A 17185-nucleotide genomic window follows, 5' to 3' on the forward strand; every position below is an offset into this window, starting at 1 on the left:
GCACTTCTCTCTTCCTCTTCCTCCTCTTCCTCTTCCTCCTCTTCTTTTCTCAGACAGCTGGTCGCGGGTTCGGATCCCGGCCGGCTGCCTTGCTCTGTGGCCTCTGCCGTCGTCAGGACGTTTGTGTACATTGTGTGAGTGAGTCCCTGTGACGTCACGAGAGAAACCGAGGATTTACTTTTTTATGACGTCATCGGCGGCACATACTTTGTTTTTCTAATTATTATTTTGTGCAATATTAAAAAAGGAACATCCCGAGTTTTTTTTTGCAGCTGAAGAGAAACTGATGACGTCACTTGTTTGTCCTCAACTGAATAAATCAGCTGGAACTGATCGACTGCTTCTGTCTGATTATTGATCTGATTATTGTTGATCTGCGGCTCTTTAAAGGGCCAGTCCGCACGTTTTAACGTCCTTCTAGCAGCTTTCAGTCACATCACATGGTCTTCATGGACTTCGTGGACTCAAGTTTTGTCAAAAGTTTCTTCTTCATGAGCACGAAACAATTCTAGGACCATCGTCACGTCTTTAGAGTCTGTCTCCTGGAAAAGGTTTCAGGTGAAGTATCAGAACCTGCAAATGAACAGGGGCCTTGAAGGTCTTGATTTTTAATATCTTATTGCAAAACATCCTAGACAGGGATTTTTTTTGTTGTTGACAGTCATTGGAAATAAAATAGAATTCCATGAAACCATTAAACATTAAAAGACTTTGACTTTAAGAATTCCAAGGATCCTCAAAACATATCAGATGTTCAAGTCCTGGAAATCTCCTAAACTACAGGTGGATGATCCGTTGGCGCACGCACACACGGTACCATGAGAACTTGTCATATTATCTACATATAATAAAAGTAATCATGAAAAAAAAGAGGAATCAGATTCAATATTCAACATGGGGTTTATTTGTCACATGATCAGAGACGAGCTCATGAACATCAACATGCTGATACTGATCACTATCGATCAGTCACGTCGTCATTGTCAGATCTGAATCAGACATCACGTTTGTTTCCTCTGGAGCCAAATCTGAACATTTCACATGAATTTAATCTGAAGCTTCATCATCAGAATCTTGTGTATTGATTAGTGATCAATGACTCGTCTGATCAGTTAAACATCAGTTTCAATGACGATAAAGTTTCTATCAAACACAAACAAAAAGTTTTCACATTTACCAGAATCACACACGATATTCAGTGTGTGTATGTGTGCGTGTGTGTGTTAGTGTGTGGATTAACTTCAGATTTTTATCAGCGATGTTATAAATATTATTGTCAATATTATGATATTGACAAAAATCTTAATATTAAATAATAATAATTTCTGACATCTTATCATCAGAGCCGATTATTAATCTGTTGTGTGTTTAGTATTTTTATTATAATAAACAATGTTAAAGACATAAACCGTGTTATTATTATTATTATTATTATTCAAGCATTCTATAGATTAAAACCTTTTGTAGTTCAGTTTAGTTTCTTGTAGTTTTCAGACTCGAACAGGAAGTGAATTACGTCACTATGACAACATGCAGCTTCACTACATCAACATGCATCACGACACAGACTGACTCCTCCCCTCTGACCCAGTCAGAGGCTTCTGATTGGCTCAGAGGACGGAGGGGGCGGCTCTTTATCTTTGACCCTGGGGTCACAGGACGAGGTCACAGGTCGAGGTCATAGGATGCTCTCACGCTCCTCGCCGAAGGTCACGGTGTCGGAGGACACGGCGCAGATCTCCGGCGGGTCTCCAGGCTTGAGGCCCCTCTTCAGGTGAACCACGCGGACGTTCTCGTTGTTGGGCCCCGGCCTGGTGGCAGCGGTGCCGGTGGGTCCGGAGCTCGGGGAGACGAGGACGTCGGTGGGGTTGGAGGAGGAGGTGGATGTGGAGCCCTCTGCTGGCGGGTGGGGGCGGTCGCCCTGCTGGGCGTTGGTGTTGTTGTTCAGCGTTACGTTGCTCGGAGTGCGGTTCAGGTTGTAGCTCCTGGACGAGGGCCAGCTCTCCTCAGGGCTGCTGGCCAGCAGGCTGCACTGGTCCTCGGAGCAGATGGACATGCGGGCGACCGCCGGGTCCTGGAGGCCGCTGAGGCTGCTGGGAAGGCCACGCTTCCTGGCCACGCTCTCCTCGTCCAGCTCGATCAGGTTGGCTCGCTCTAGCTGCGATAGGTCCGCCTCCTCGTCCTGCAGCGAGTGGTTGGGCGAGCTCTCGTTGGAGCGTACGCCTGAGTCGGACGAGTCCTTCTTGTCCAGCGTGGCGTCCGACAGGTAGTCCTTGCCCTTAAGCGCCAGCGAGCCACCGGGCGGTTTGGGTTCCCCCGCCTTCTTTCCATCTTTCAGCAGGGGGGCGTTGTCCGACTCCTCCGACTCTTCGTCATCGCTGGTCAGCTTCTGGTAGCGACGCCCACCGCCGGCCTTCTGCTTCAGGTCGGCGGCACCCTGGAACAACCCGCCTCTCTCGGCCGAGGCTTTGCGGGTCAACAGGGACTTGGAGGATCCGTGGTCGCCCTTCTCGTCCTCCTCCGTGATGGGGTCCAGGCCGTCGCCGTTGGTGGCGAAGTCGGTGTTGTCCGGCGCCGGCTTGCCGCCGCTCCTCTTGGCGAAGGGTTTTCGTCCATCCTGCTCGGCGCCGTCCTTGCTCTTGTCCTCGGACGATGATGTCATGAACTGTCCCGGCTGCGGTTGGACGGGCTTCTCCCCGCCTCCGCCACCCATCTCCAGCTGGGCCATCTGGGCGATGTACTCCTGGTAGGCGCTGCGGTACTCGTCCTGCTGTCGGTCCGTCAGACGGGCGATGTCGTTGGACGACTCCTGGGAGTTCAGGCTGCTCATGCTGACGGTTCGATGAGCCTGAGGGGGGAGGGGGGAGGGAGGGATGAAGGAGGGAGGGGGGAAGGGAGAGAGAAAGGGAGGAAGGAGAGGAGGGAGGGAGGATGGAGGAAGTTGAATCAAAATCAAATCATAAAACCCTGTCCCGTGGCAGCAGCTGTAGAGGTCAGAGGTCAGAGGTCAGAGGTCAGGTACTGACCGTGTGTCTCGTGGGCTCGTCCAGTCCCACTGTGCTCAGCTCCTCGAAGCTCAGGTTGAAGCTGTACATTGGCGAAGCGTCCGTGTTGCCGGCGCCGGCGAGGGGCGGAGCCACGGCTCGCCTTCCCGCATCGCTGTGACCACCACCCACAACGCTGCCTTGCTCGCTGGCTGCTTCCTCGTGCAGCACCTGGCTCTCAGTGTGACGCATGTCAAGGACCTGCAGCGACACGTTCACATTATTGATCCAGATATTGTTCTTTTATTGATTCATCACAAGCAGAACCAAGAAAAACTAATATTATTCTCCAGAATAATATATATATATAAATATTTTATTACAATATTATAATACATAAATTAATATATATATGTTTTTGTTGTCGTTCTCTGCAGTTCTAGTTAAAAAAGTGATTCAAAGTTTAATGAATCAGATTGTTGTTCATCTATCTGCTGATTCTGGGTTGGAGGAGGAGCTAGATACGTTAAGGGAGGGGGTAAAGTTATTGGGGGAGGGGCTACAGAGTTTTTCCGTGAGCTAAAAGTAAAAGTCGTGGTCGTCGTTTCATTGGACCGGTGCAGTGTGACGTGAGGGTGTCGTGGTGTGTTCAGGCTCTCGTGGTGCTTTTAGGGTCACACTGACCGTGGCTCTGAACAGCTGCCAGTCTCCAAAGTTCATGTTCATCTCCTTCTTCAGCTCGTCGATGTTACACTGAGACAGAACTCTACCGTTGACGTTCGCCTGAAAAGAGACGGAGACCAAAACAAACGTTCAGTCTCTTCGTTCGGTGTCACACTCGGAACCCGACGGACGTGTTACTGACCTTCCTGATGGTGGCGCCGTACTGTCCCATCATGCTCTGGTCGATGCCTTCGATCTGACGCACGCGCTCGCAAATCACCTCCGTCGCCATGGAGCTGAGGAGGACGGGCGGAGTGCCGGACACAACAGAAGAACCCTGAACACAACACAGACGATGAGACCTTGATGTTTCTGCTCTACAGCAAGTCGACGAGCCCATCAGACGGTCACACGGCTACACTACTGACACTACGGGCTGAACCTGGCAAGCAAGGTGCATGCTGGGAACTGTAGTAGACAGATCACTTCAAAGGGAGTTAGCTGAGAGAGAGGGAGGGAGGAGGGAAGGAAGGAAGGAAGGAAGGGATAGGAAGGAATATAATTTAATACCTGCTTCCTTTTCAAAGATGAAACTTTATACTGGAGAGGGAGAGAGAGAGAGAGAGAGAGAGGGGTAGAGGAAGAGAGAGAGAGAGAGAGAGAGAGAGAGAGAGGATGAAAACATCAGGATGACACGGATGTTGACACAATGAGGACAATGAGCAGTGCTGAAAGTGCATTTACTCTAGTATCATAACGAGGAGTTGAAGTACTTGTACTTGGCCTGAGTACTTGTACTGCTCCCTCACTACACTGACACACTGAGTGGTTGGTCCTCGTGGCTCTCAGCTGAGTGATGTACTCACAGGTACGGTGCCCCTGCAGGATGTTTGAGGTGGTGGGCGTGGATGAAGGAGTGATGGGTAGGAGGATGCCACCAGGGAGCGTGGCAGCTGGTAAAGGTGGTGGGGGAAATATGGCTGAGGGGGGAGGGGCAACAAATCAAAACAATGTTCAAGGAGATAATTTAAAGACAAAAAGAAGAAGGCAACTTAAAACGAACAAATCAAATCAGAGAGTGAAGGAGTGCTGCCACATGGTGACTGCAGCTGTTACTACGGCTGGTACTACTGGTACTGCAGCTGGCACTGCAGCTGGTACTACTGGTACTACAGCTGGTACTACAGCTGGTACTACTGGTCCTGCAGCTGGTACTGCAGCTGGTACTACTGGTACTACAGCTGGTACTACTGGTCCTGCAGCTGGTACTGCAGCTGGTACTACTGGTACTGCAGCTGGTACTACTGGTACTACTGGTCCTGCAGCTGGTACTGCAGCTGGTACTACTGGTACTGCAGCTGGTACTACTGGTACTGCAGCTGGTACTACTGGTACTACAGCTGGTACTGCAGCTGGTACTACTGGTCCTGCAGCTGGCACTGCAGCTGGTACTACTGGTACTGCAGCTGGTACTGCAGCTGGTACTACTGGTACTACTGGTCCTGCAGCTGGTACTGCAGCTGGTACTACTGGTACTGCAGCTGGTACTACTGGTACTACAGCTGGTACTGCAGCTGGTACTACTGGTCCTGCAGCTGGCACTGCAGCTGGTACTACTGGTACTGCAGCTGGTACTGCAGCTGGTACTACTGGTACTACAGCTGGTACTGCAGCTGGTACTGCAGCTGGTACTACTGGTACTACACCTGGTACTACAGCTGGTACTACAGCTGATACTACTGGTACTGCAGCTGGTCCCAGATGTGACATTAGAGGGAATGAAATCAAAGTGAAGCACAAACAGAAACGGTGAGTGACCTGAAGCAGGTGGTGATGACATCACAGAGGAAGGTTTACCTGTAAATATGAATGACATCATGAGGTGAAATCAGTGGGCGGGGCCAGTACTCACCCTGTTGTAGAAGGGGTGCTGCGGTCCGGCCATGCCGCTGTAGTAGCTGCTGTGAGGCTGTGGGGAGACCACGCCCCCTGGTGGCTGGTTGAAGGGTCCGCTGAAGGAGGCGGAGGGGGAGCACGACACCTGACTGTACATGGAGGTGGGGCGGAGCTGAGCCTCCTGCAGAGGGAGGGTCGGGTATGTGACCCCGCCCATATTCATCTGCTCCCGGGCCGCACGAACATCTGGAGCAAACAGAGAGAAAACATCTGGATCAGACAAACATCTGGATCAGACAGAGAGAAAACATCTGGATCAGACAAACATCTGGATCATCGTCACCTGCTATGATCTCTCGTAGTTTGGGGTCCAGGTTGACGGTGCAGGGCAGGAAGGTCCGGACGTCTCTGGCCGTGAGAACCGGCGTCCGTGACGACAGGAAGACCTCGAAGCTTCGGACATCTCCGTCGATCTCCAGCAGCGGCTCCACGTCCTTCGTGGTCGGGATGTTCCTGGACACTCTGAGAGAGAGAGAAGGAACCAGTGACCTCCGACCTTTAACCACCAAGTTCTCCTCAGTTCATCCTGAGTCCCAGCGTGACCTCTGACCTCTCGTAGATGGTCTTGAGCGTGGCCTGGTCGGGGACGCCGTCCGTCTCCTCCAGGTACAGGAGGAGCCAGGACGTCCTGTAGGGCCACTGCTCCGTCAGGTTGATCCACGACGCTAGGCGGTCCCAGTTGAAGCTGATCTGATTGGCTCGCAGCAGACGACCTGCACACGCACGCACACACACACGTCCTTGAAGTTATACATTAATCTCCATGTTTCTGTTACGTTGTGTTAACATGTCACATGACTCGTGTTGACGTGTCTCTGCACACGATCACTGCACACAGTCACATGACTTCAGTAAACAGGAAGTAGACGTTGCCGTGGCGAGCACCTGTGACGGAGACGATGTTGAGCAACCTCCTCATTGTCTGTGGGCTGATGTCACTGAACCAATCCTCCGTCACCATCAGCTTCGTCAGGTCGAACGACATCTGACGAGTCACCGAGCGCTGGACCTGCCGCCGCCGGTACGTGTCCTGAACACAGAGCACAGGTCACATGATCACACACACACACACACACACACACTCACACACACACACACACACACACACACACACTCACACAAACAGACACACACTCTCACACACACACACACACACACACACACACACACTCACACACTCTGTCTCACCCTGCGAGCGAGCGTCGTCTTGCTGCCAAACTTGGTCAATTCTCCCAAACTGTGCTGAGACAGTTTCTTGTCTAACTCCTCATGCCAACCTGAGAGACAGACAGGTAGAGAGAGAGATAGACGGGTAGAGTGAGAGACAGATGTGGCAAGAGGAAAGTAAAATCAGTTCAAATCAAAGTTCAGTTTCCTTCAGATGGGATTGTGTGATCAAAGTGTTATCGCCATGGTTACCGTCGGCGGCGTCTCCGTTGGCGGGGGCGGCGGCGGCGCACATCTTCCTGGCGCTGGAGAGCCCCCTGCTGTTGAGGAAGACGGGCAGGTGCACGATGTTCCTCATGTAGTCGTGTCCGTTGATGTTGGAGTCTCGCAGGACACTGTTCAGGTTCTGGTTGATCGCTTTGATGATGATGTGTGGGTCGCTGGCGAAGATGGAGATGAACGGACCTTTAGAGAACAAGACCCGCACCTGCAGGAGGAAGACCACACCATGACACCATGACATCACCATGACATCACCATGACACCATGACATCACACTGACATCATGACGTCACACTGACATCGTGACATCACACTGACACCGTGACATCACACTGACATCATGACATCACACTGACATCATGACATCACACTGACACGTGACATCACACTGACATCGTGACATCACCATGACATCACACTGACATCATGACATCACGCTGACATCGTGACATCGCCATGACATCGTGACATCACACTGACATCGTGACGTCACACTGACACCATGACATCACGCTGACATCATGACATCACGCTGACATCATGACATCACGCTGACACCGTGACATCACACTGACATCATGACATCACACTGACACCATGACATCACGCTGACATCATGACATCACACTGACACCATGACATCACACTGACATCATGACATCACGCTGACACCGTGACATCACACTGACATCGTGACATCACGCTGACATCGTGACATCACACTGACATCATGACATCACACTGACACCGTGACATCACACTGACATCATGACATCACACTGACATCATGACATCACACTGACACGTGACATCACACTGACATCGTGACATCACCATGACATCACACTGACATCATGACATCACGCTGACATCGTGACATCGCCATGACATCGTGACATCACACTGACATCGTGACGTCACACTGACACCATGACATCACGCTGACATCATGACATCACGCTGACATCATGACATCACGCTGACATCACACTGACATCATGACATCACACTGACACCATGACATCACGCTGACATCATGACATCACACTGACACCATGACATCACACTGACATCATGACATCACGCTGACACCGTGACATCACACTGACATCGTGACATCACGCTGACATCGTGACATCACACTGACATCATGACATCACACTGACACCATGACATCACGCTGACATCATGACATCACACTGACACCATGACATCACGCTGACACCATGACATCACACTGACATCACGCTGACATCATTACATCACAGTGACACCATGACATCACGCTGACATCATGACATCACACTGACACCATGACATCACGCTGACATCATGACATCACACTGACACCATGACATCACGCTGACACCATGACATCACACTGACACCATGACATCACACTGACACCATGACATCACACTGACATCATGACATCACACTGACACCATGACATCATGACATCACACTGACATCATGACATCACACTGACATCATGACATCACACTGAGATCATGACATCACACTGACGTCATGACATCACGCTGACACCATGACATCACACTGACACCATGACATCACGCTGACATCATGACATCACACTGACATCATGACATCACGCTGACACCATGACATCTCACTGACATCATGACATCACGCTGACACCATGACATCACACTGACATCATGACATCACGCTGACATCATGACATCACGCTGACATCATGACATCACGCTGACACCATGACATCACACTGACATCATGACATCACACTGACACCATGACATCACACTGACATCATGACATCACACTGACACCATGACATCACACTGACACCATGACATCACGCTGACATCATGACATCACGCTGACATCATGACATCACACTGACATCATGACATCACGCTGACACCATGACATCTCACTGACATCATGACATCACGCTGACACCATGACATCACACTGACATCATGACATCACACTGACACCATGACATCACTCTGACATTACACTGACATTGTGACATCACTCTGACATCACACTGACATCATGACATCACACGGGATTCTGAAACATCCTGCTCGTCTCCGACAGGATGTGTTGATTTAGGTACTGGTCAAAGAACAGTCAGATAACAGTTAGCAGTTAGCAGTTATATATCATCAGAAAATATAACGTCATGATTCAGCGAACAGACTCTACTTGATGTTTGGCGTGTGCGGATCCTCACCGTGTCGAGCATCTGCAGAACCTTGTCCTGTTCGCACGAGTCCAGTCCGTCGATGACGACCGCCAGTCGGGTCTGATGCTGCGTGAAGCCGTCGATGGTCTTCGCCATCCTCGCCATCAGCTCCACCTCGTTCTTCAGGACCTGCAGGATGACGCCCGGCGCCACGTGACCGATTATTGATGTGCATGATTTCATGATCGTCTGCCTCAGACAAACGCTTACACAGTGACAGCCAGCCGGTCTCCTCTAAGCCCCGCCCCTCACCTTCATGAAGCCCTCGCTCTTCAGTTTGTTCATCCTGTTGGCGGCACCGTGCAGCCGCTTCCTCTGCGAGTTCAGCAGCGAGTCGGTTACCTGCCACCATGTCCTGCAGTTCAGCAGCAGGGCCAGACCCACCACGCTGCCGATGGCGATCAGCACGGCGTTCACTGTCTGGTTCTGCCCGTCCACCTTGAAGACGGCGAGCAGCGCCAGGCCCGTCAGGAGACACGCCAGTACCAGGACGAAGATGATGAAGGACGGTACGCAGCACGTCTTCTTCCACTTCCTCTTCCCTGAGACGACGAGACACACAGTTTATCTGTGTGTGTGCCTGTGTGCGTGTGTGTGTGTGTGTGTGTGTGTGTGTGTGACCTGTCACCTTGCGTCTCCTCGGTCTTGAACACTCTGAACAGTCGTGTAGCGATGAAGCCGAACTCTCTCTCGCAGGCGTCGGACAGAGTCGCGATCATCTCGGCCATCGACGTTTCTCCTCCGACGCTCGACAGGCGGTTGTAATCTGTGAACAGGAACCTGACCACGGGTCCGACAGGTCAGAGGTCGAGACTCGGTCGACAGGAAACCAACAGAACGGCTGATGACGATGACGATGATGACATCATCACAGTGCGACTCACCTGACAGGCAGGGCTCTGGTGCTCTGCTCCGGCAGCTCCGGCGGGTTGACGAACATCAGCCTGAGCAGCAGCTCCAGATACCCGATGTGACGGGCCAGATGCGTGCTGAGCAGCCACGCCCAGTTCCAGCTCTCACCCTCCCGCCGCCCGCCGAAGTACACCACCACTAAGAGACGGCACACGTCATTCACACGCCAGGGGAACAAGACACGACGGCCGCTCGTACGAGTCGCGTCTTACCGAAGAACAGGTAGAGCAGCGCCAGCAGGCTGAGGGAAACCGCCAGGGCCAGGCCGGCGTCCACGGTGAAGCCGAGGACGACGGCGACGGAGCCGCAGATCAGCAGAGACAGAAAGACGATGAGCCAGGAGAACTGGAACAACGGCTCGATCTGCTGCCCGGCAAACGTCTTCATCTCATCTGAGGAGGAGGAGGAGGGTGAACACCAGGTGTGTGTGTGTGTGTGTGTGTGTGTGTGTGTGTGTGTGCGTCGCTCACCCTCCAGCTTCTTGAGCAGGAACGACTTGCCGCTGCCCCACTGAGCGTAGAGACCCACACAGATCGGAGGCTGCATGGTTGGTTCACTCAGGATGTCGGCGAGAGCAGAACTGTAAAGGTCATAACCCAACATGTCTCCGTCGGTCTCCGTGGGGGACAGGTGACCTGCAGGGGGCGGAGCAACACATCCTCTCACTTTATATACAGTCAGTGATAGTCTTTATATACAGTCGCTGATCGTCTTTATATACAGTCAGTGATCGTCTTATATACAGTCAGTGATCATCTTCATATACAGTCAGTGATCGTCAGTGATCGTCTTTATATACAGACAGTGATCGTCTTTATATACAGTCAGTGATCGTCTTTATATACAGTCAGTGATCATCTTTATATACAGTCAGTGATCGTCTTCATATACAGTCTCTGATCGTCTTTATATACAGTCAGTGATCGTCTTTATATACAGTCAGTGATCATCTTCATATACAGTCAGTGATCTTCTTTATATACAGTCAGTGATCGTCTTCATATACAGTCTCTGATCGTCTTTATATACAGTCAGTGATCATCTTATATACAGTCAGTGATCGTCTTCATATACAGTCTCTGATCATCTTTATATACAGTCAGTGATCGTCTTTATATATAGTCAGTGATCATCTTCATATACAGTCAGTGATCTTCTTTATATACAGTCTCTGATCGTCTTTATATACAGTCAGTGATCGTCTTTATATATAGTCAGTGATCATCTTCATATACAGTCAGTGATCTTCTTTATATACAGTCTCTGATCGTCTTTATATACAGTCAGTGATCGTCTTATATACAGTCAGTGATCATCTTCATATACAGTCTCTGATCGTCTATATATACAGTCCGTGGTGAACGTACGAGCTCCAAAGATCTGTGTGAGGATGCTCTTCTGGTGGCTACAGTCGATGTTGTATGGCGTCTCTCCGGCCTTGTTGGGTCGGTACAGCAGGCGGCCATCTTTGGGGTTTCGGAGGAGGAGCTCTGCGAGGCGGCGACTGCGGCCGCGGATGGCGATGTGAAGGGGTGTGTCTCCTTTCTGCAAACGCAGGACGAGAGGTTAACACTACACGTAGGTTCACTTGGACTTCATTGACATATTCAATAACGTTAATTTTATATTAAATAAATATTTATAAGATAAATATATGATATGACTTTAATCCTTTGACAGAAGCTGAAGATGCAATGAGCATATTCATCTACTTATTTATAACCAATAATTCTATAAGAAAAAGTAATCATCACACTGGAGCTGCAACAATTAAAATAGATTTTAACTTCATATTGATATTGATTAATGTTTCAGATTCTCAGATTATGACGTTGTTGTGTCCCTGAACGCCTCCTCACTTTGTCCACAGACGACACTTTGGCTCCTTTGTCGAGCAGCAGCTCCACAATGTCGATGTTCCTCATCTTCGTGGCTTTGATGAGCGGCGTCTCTCCGTCCTGAGGCAGGAAGCAAAACACAACGTCAGCACAAGACCGAGAGGGGGGGTCAGGGGGTCAGGGGGGTCAGGTGAGGGCGGTCAGGGGGTCAGGGGGGTCAGGTGAGGGCGGTCAGGGGGTCAGGGGGGTCAGGTGAGGGGGTCAGCAGGTCAGGGGGGTCAGGTGAGGGCGGTCAGGGGGTCAGGGGGGTCAGGTGAGGGGGGTCAGGGGGGTCAGGTGAGGGGGTCAGGGGGTCAGGTGAGGGGGTCAGGGGGTCAGGAGGTCAGGTGGTCAGCGGGTCAGGGCGTCAGGGGGGTCAGATGAGGGGGGTCAGGGGGTCAGGTGAGGGGGTCAGGGGGTCAGGAGGTCAGGTGGTCAGCGGGTCAGGGCGTCAGGGGGGTCAGATGAGGGGGGTCAGGGGGTCAGGTGAGGGGGTCAGCGGGTCAGGGGGTCAGGGGGGTCAGGTGAGGGGGGTCAGGGGTGTGGGCGTCTCACCTTGGTGCAGGTCTCGGTGTCAGGGTTACACTGCAGGATGTCTCGCACCATGGAGGCGTTTCCTTTCTCCACAGCCCAGTACAGAGCCGTCTTACTCTCCTGCTGACAACACACACATGAACACTGAGCAGGAGGCGGAGCGGCACGTCCACTCACCAGACGGTCGCTGGGTCGACCCCCCCAGTGTGGGAGGGGCACTGACTCAACCGAGCACATGACATCACAACATCATTTATTCGTGTCCTCTCACCTGTCCTCGGATGTCGATGTCGGCGTATTTATGCAGCAGAGCTCTGACGATCTCCACATGACCCCCCCTCACCGCCCCGATCAGCACTGTGTCACCGCCCTGTAACACACACGATCACACACAGAACATTTGGTCTCAGACACAGATTAGGTGTGTGTGTGTGTGTGTGTGTGCGTGTGTGGGTGTGCGTGTCTCTCTCACCCGGTCTGGGATGTTGACGTACGTCCCGGCGTCCAGCAGGTCCTGGACGATCTCCGTGTAACCCTCCTTGGCGGCGATCATCAGCGCCGTGTTCCCGTCCTTGTCGGTCATGTTGACGTTGGGGTTCCTCTTCAGCAGCTCCTTCACCACGTCCGTGTAGCCGCCCTTCACCGCTACGATCAGCGCCGTCATGGAGTTCTGACGGGACACAAGCAGCCACAAGGTTCGCATCATCCTGCCGACCAATCAAAGAGCACCTGTTGCTCAGCGTGTGGACGTACCGCCCCCTCCTGGTCCACGTCCGCTCCGTTCTCCAGCAGGTGCATCACACAGTCGAAGTGTCCTTTCCTGGACGCCCAGATCAGAGGGGTGGTCCCGTACTGTGACACACACACACACACACACACACACACACAGGGTCAGTGACGGTGTCTGAGGACGTCGTGGCTTCAGGTCGTTGACCTCGGTTCGTGACCTCTCTCAGGTCGTTGACCTCTCATCACCTTGTCAGAACAGTTGACTTTGGCTCCGTTTAGCAGCAGCAGCTTCACGATGTCAGCATGACCTCGACCTGCGGCCCAGATGATCGGATAAACACTGTACTGCTGCGGAGGGGGGGGGGGCGTCAGTTTCTCTTTTGTCAAATTCTGTGTCCATTGCTTTTTGTTTAGATGATCGGCAGTGTGTGTTTATTTGTGTGTGTGTGTGTGTTACCTGTCCTGTAGTGTTGGGGTTTCCTCCGTGCTCCAGCAGGAGCTTGGTGACCTCCCAGCGACCTTTATAGGCGGCCCACATCAGAGCCGTCCATCCTCCCTGAGACAGTCACACGTTAGCAAGTAGCATGTGCCTCCAGTTCATACGCAGACTCAGATCTGACTCATCAACGTTCAATATCACTTATCATATAATTTCATATCTTATCATATCACATAATGTCATATCATATCATATCTGTTATCATTTCATATCATCCATAGAGTCAGGAAGGAAGCAGGAAACAGGAAGTTGTTTGACCTCAACGTTTATAAAATAAAACTCAGACACACGTTCTTATTTATCTACATGTGTACCTGTTCATAAAGGTTGAGTGAAATGAGATACTGGAATGTGCGTGAGTGGGTGTGTGTGTGTGTGTGTGTGTGTCACCATGTCTCTGTGTTCAATGTAGGCACTGTTCTCCAGCAGCTCCTTCACGACCTCCATGTGACCTTCTCTCGCTGCACAGATCAGAGCCGACCAGCAGTCCTGAAAACACTCACACACACACACACACACACACACATACACAGTGTTACCACGGCAACAGGAGCATCGCCTTCTCCGAGAGGAATACTGATGAAGTCTGTTTCCTAGCAACCACATCATCCAGCATCCGAGCAGTGACGAGGTGAGAGGAGCAGTAACAGATACTCAAATGAAATATATTATTATTATTATTGTTATTATTATTATATTGATAAAGACATGTCACTGACTCCGTGTGCGTTTGTTTCTCTCACCACATCGTCCAGGTTGACGTTGGCTCCTCTCCTGACGAGCTCCTGTACGATCTCCAGACTGCCCTGCTCCGCCGCCAGCATGAGGGGGGTCTGCCCGTTCTGCACACACACACACACACACACACACACACACACACACACACACACACACACACACACACACACACACACACAGACACACACGTGTTCAGAAGATTACAATGTCAAGTCAACGAGAAACAACGAACAGGAACTGACTGGACGTCTGTGACTGGACGACTGTGACACGTACGTCGCTGCGTCCGTCCACCTCCCTGAAGCGGTCCAGATGAGACTTCAGCGCCGCCAGGTTCTCCTCCTCCACGTAGCTGAACAGGTTCTGGATCGCCAGAGTGGTCATCTTGATGGACGTGGTGGTGTCCATGTCTGCAGTCAGTCACTACGCCCCCTGCAGGCAGGAAACAGCGTCACACCATCAACACACACTGAAAATATAGATCAGCACCATCGCTCCCCGGTGTCCGGCTGCAGTACAGGTCATAAGCCACGCCCCCTGGTATCTGGCTGCAGTACGGGTCATGAGCCCCGCCCCTTGGCGTTTGGAACTTCTCATTAGTTATTTGATGAGCTGAGACGTCATGATTGACAGTCGACACTGACTCGTGATTGGTGGAGAGCGTGTGTGGGCGGGGCCTCAATACCACGGCTCCACTCAACATGACGTCTTCATCTAACTGAGCATGTGCCGTGTGAGCGTCCTGATTGGAGGATCAATGAGATCCAGATATGATGCCCAGACCTGACTCCACCCCCCACTGCTGTCGTCCACTGACACGACTTCACTGAGCCCAGAGAAGACGGAGGTCACACCGCCGACCAATCAGAGCTCAGCTTCCTCTTCAGCATCAAATTGATACTTCATCTAACACACGAGCCTCGTGCACCAATCAGTGCAGCCGCCGCCGTCACCATGGAAACAGCCTCCTGCTGGAGAGGCTGTTTCCATCAGAGACTGTGTGTCGTCATCTTCATGAAACATGATGAGACGACCGACTCATTTATTCATTTGTCAGGGAGTAACATCGTTATTTATATAGATCAAAAATATATATTTAAAAATATATATAATGTCAAACACAACGATGTTGTTATTAATGTTCAGATGTGTGTGTGTGTGTGTGTGTCTAAATATTATATATATAAATATTTTTAAAAAAAATATTAAAATAGAATATAGAATAGAATAGAATAATAATAGTATATATAAAAATACACATTGTATATGACGGTTATAACAGAGCAGCAGTGTGATGTTATGTTGATCGACCTGAATAACCTTCACGCTGATCTACACACACACACACACACACACACACACACACATGATCAGACATCTATCGATATCAACGTTATTCTATGTCTTTTTTTTTCTTTCATCGAATCGCCGACGCGTCAAGTGTCAGTGACGTCGGTGGTCTTCGGAGGATGCTGACTGGACATCAACCGCGTTACCTTCGATAGACGCTCGGGTTCGGTTCGGCTCCGGTCGGGACTCGGCTCCGGTCGGGCCTCGGCTCGGGTTCGGTTCGGCTCCGGTCGGGACTCGGCTCGGGTTCGGTTCGGCTCCGGTCGGGACTCGGCTCCGGCGGTTCGGCGAGTCAGTGTTCGGATGGCGGCTCGAGCTCAGTCCGCATCACCCCGGACAACAGCAGCCATCTTGATCTGAACAACAACCGACGGTCACCGACGGACCGCGTCAAGCCCGCCGCGACCAGACCGTCACTTCCGCTCACTGCTGTCAAAATAAAAGCACGCGCCGCGGCAGCTTCCGTGTTCACACGAACGGGTCGTCGTGTTCGTGCCGCCTCATAATCACACTGGATCATTGTAATTCATCAACTTCTCTTTGTTCTCATCCGCTGTCACGCGGCGGCGGCTCGCGAAACTACGTTAGCCTGCTGCTAATGGAGCTAGCACCAGGCATCTTAATGTGACAGGCTGCTGGATCCGGTTCAGAATGTGTCTGATGAAAAGGATTTTAACTTTTATATGAAACTGACTGAGTCTCTGCAGCCTGGCCACGCCCCGCGCACCACCGTGTGCTCCACCTAGAGGGCGCTCACGAGCTCGGACGACCGATTACACCTGCTTCTCCACAAAAAGGAGAAATTTTATTAAAATAATGTATCAACCATGTGGTCGACCGCCCCCTGGTCGAAAACGCGTCGCTGCAGTTCCCACCAGAGGGCGAAAAGAGGAAGTGGAAGAGTATTAGTGCAAAAGAAGAAAAGAAATGGGGGGGATTATTATTTTTATTTTTTTGTTGATTTGACAATAAAGTCAAAATGTCCCTGAACGTCCGTGTTGTGGTTCCAGTTCAGCTGTCACACATCCACGTTAACTAACGGTAGCAAAGCTTCACTAACTGCGCGCCTCTCAGAATTCACTCACGGTTGTTTGCAGTTGAACATTGTCGTGACACATGTTGACGTTCACGTGCAAACACCCGTTGTCCTGCATCGTTTTTTCCAGATTCAGCCTGTCAATAATAATACAGTAATTTTACAACCTGGTTAGCAGCTAGCGTTAGCGAGCAAACTGGCAAACAAAACATCAACATA

General features: G+C 51.1%; 1 protein-coding gene across 6 annotated transcripts; it reads right to left on the reverse strand.

Annotated features, from left to right (window-relative positions):
• Window positions 1-881: 881 nt before the first annotated feature.
• kidins220b (kinase D-interacting substrate 220b) lies at window positions 882-16627 on the reverse strand. Of its 6 annotated transcripts, none has more exons than XM_047328585.1 (30): window positions 16077-16627; window positions 14857-15012; window positions 14586-14684; window positions 14233-14331; window positions 13801-13899; window positions 13590-13691; window positions 13368-13466; window positions 13087-13284; window positions 12886-12984; window positions 12636-12737; window positions 12063-12161; window positions 11571-11748; window positions 10674-10838; window positions 10416-10595; window positions 10176-10341; window positions 9920-10071; window positions 9544-9833; window positions 9280-9420; window positions 7023-7257; window positions 6792-6880; window positions 6489-6633; window positions 6154-6316; window positions 5887-6065; window positions 5560-5789; window positions 4514-4627; window positions 4218-4247; window positions 3850-3984; window positions 3669-3767; window positions 3027-3245; window positions 882-2848 (listed from the first exon to the last, which is right to left on the reverse strand). In XM_047328585.1, the coding sequence occupies exons 2-30, from the start codon at window positions 14986-14988 to the stop codon at window positions 1679-1681; spliced, it is 5208 nt and encodes a 1735-aa protein (XP_047184541.1). In that variant the 5' UTR covers window positions 14989-15012; window positions 16077-16627; the 3' UTR covers window positions 882-1678. The 6 variants fall into 6 exon arrangements, with proteins under 6 accessions (XP_047184541.1, XP_035473101.2, XP_047184543.1 ...); XM_035617208.2 differs by having other exon boundaries at window positions 12636-12734; window positions 16077-16625; XM_047328587.1 differs by lacking the exon at window positions 4514-4627 and having other exon boundaries at window positions 16077-16626.
• Between the last annotated feature and the right edge of the window lie 558 nt (window positions 16628-17185).

The sequence above is a fragment of the Scophthalmus maximus genome, chromosome 18, assembly GCF_022379125.1.
Source record: "Scophthalmus maximus strain ysfricsl-2021 chromosome 18, ASM2237912v1, whole genome shotgun sequence".
In the NCBI taxonomy this organism is placed as follows: domain Eukaryota; kingdom Metazoa; phylum Chordata; class Actinopteri; order Pleuronectiformes; family Scophthalmidae; genus Scophthalmus; species Scophthalmus maximus.

Excerpts from the sequence above, each read along its gene's own strand:
- kidins220b (XM_047328585.1), bottom strand. The coding sequence starts at position 14,988 with ATGGACACCACCACGTCCATCAAGATGACCACTCTGGCGATCCAGAAC. Across the intron at positions 13,285-13,367 it reads ACGTGGACCAGGAGGGGGCG|AACTCCATGACGGCGCTGAT; the intron begins GTACGTCCACAC and ends GTGTCCCGTCAG. Across the intron at positions 2,849-3,026 it reads ACGAGCCCACGAGACACACG|GCTCATCGAACCGTCAGCAT; the intron begins GTCAGTACCTGA and ends CTCCCCCCTCAG.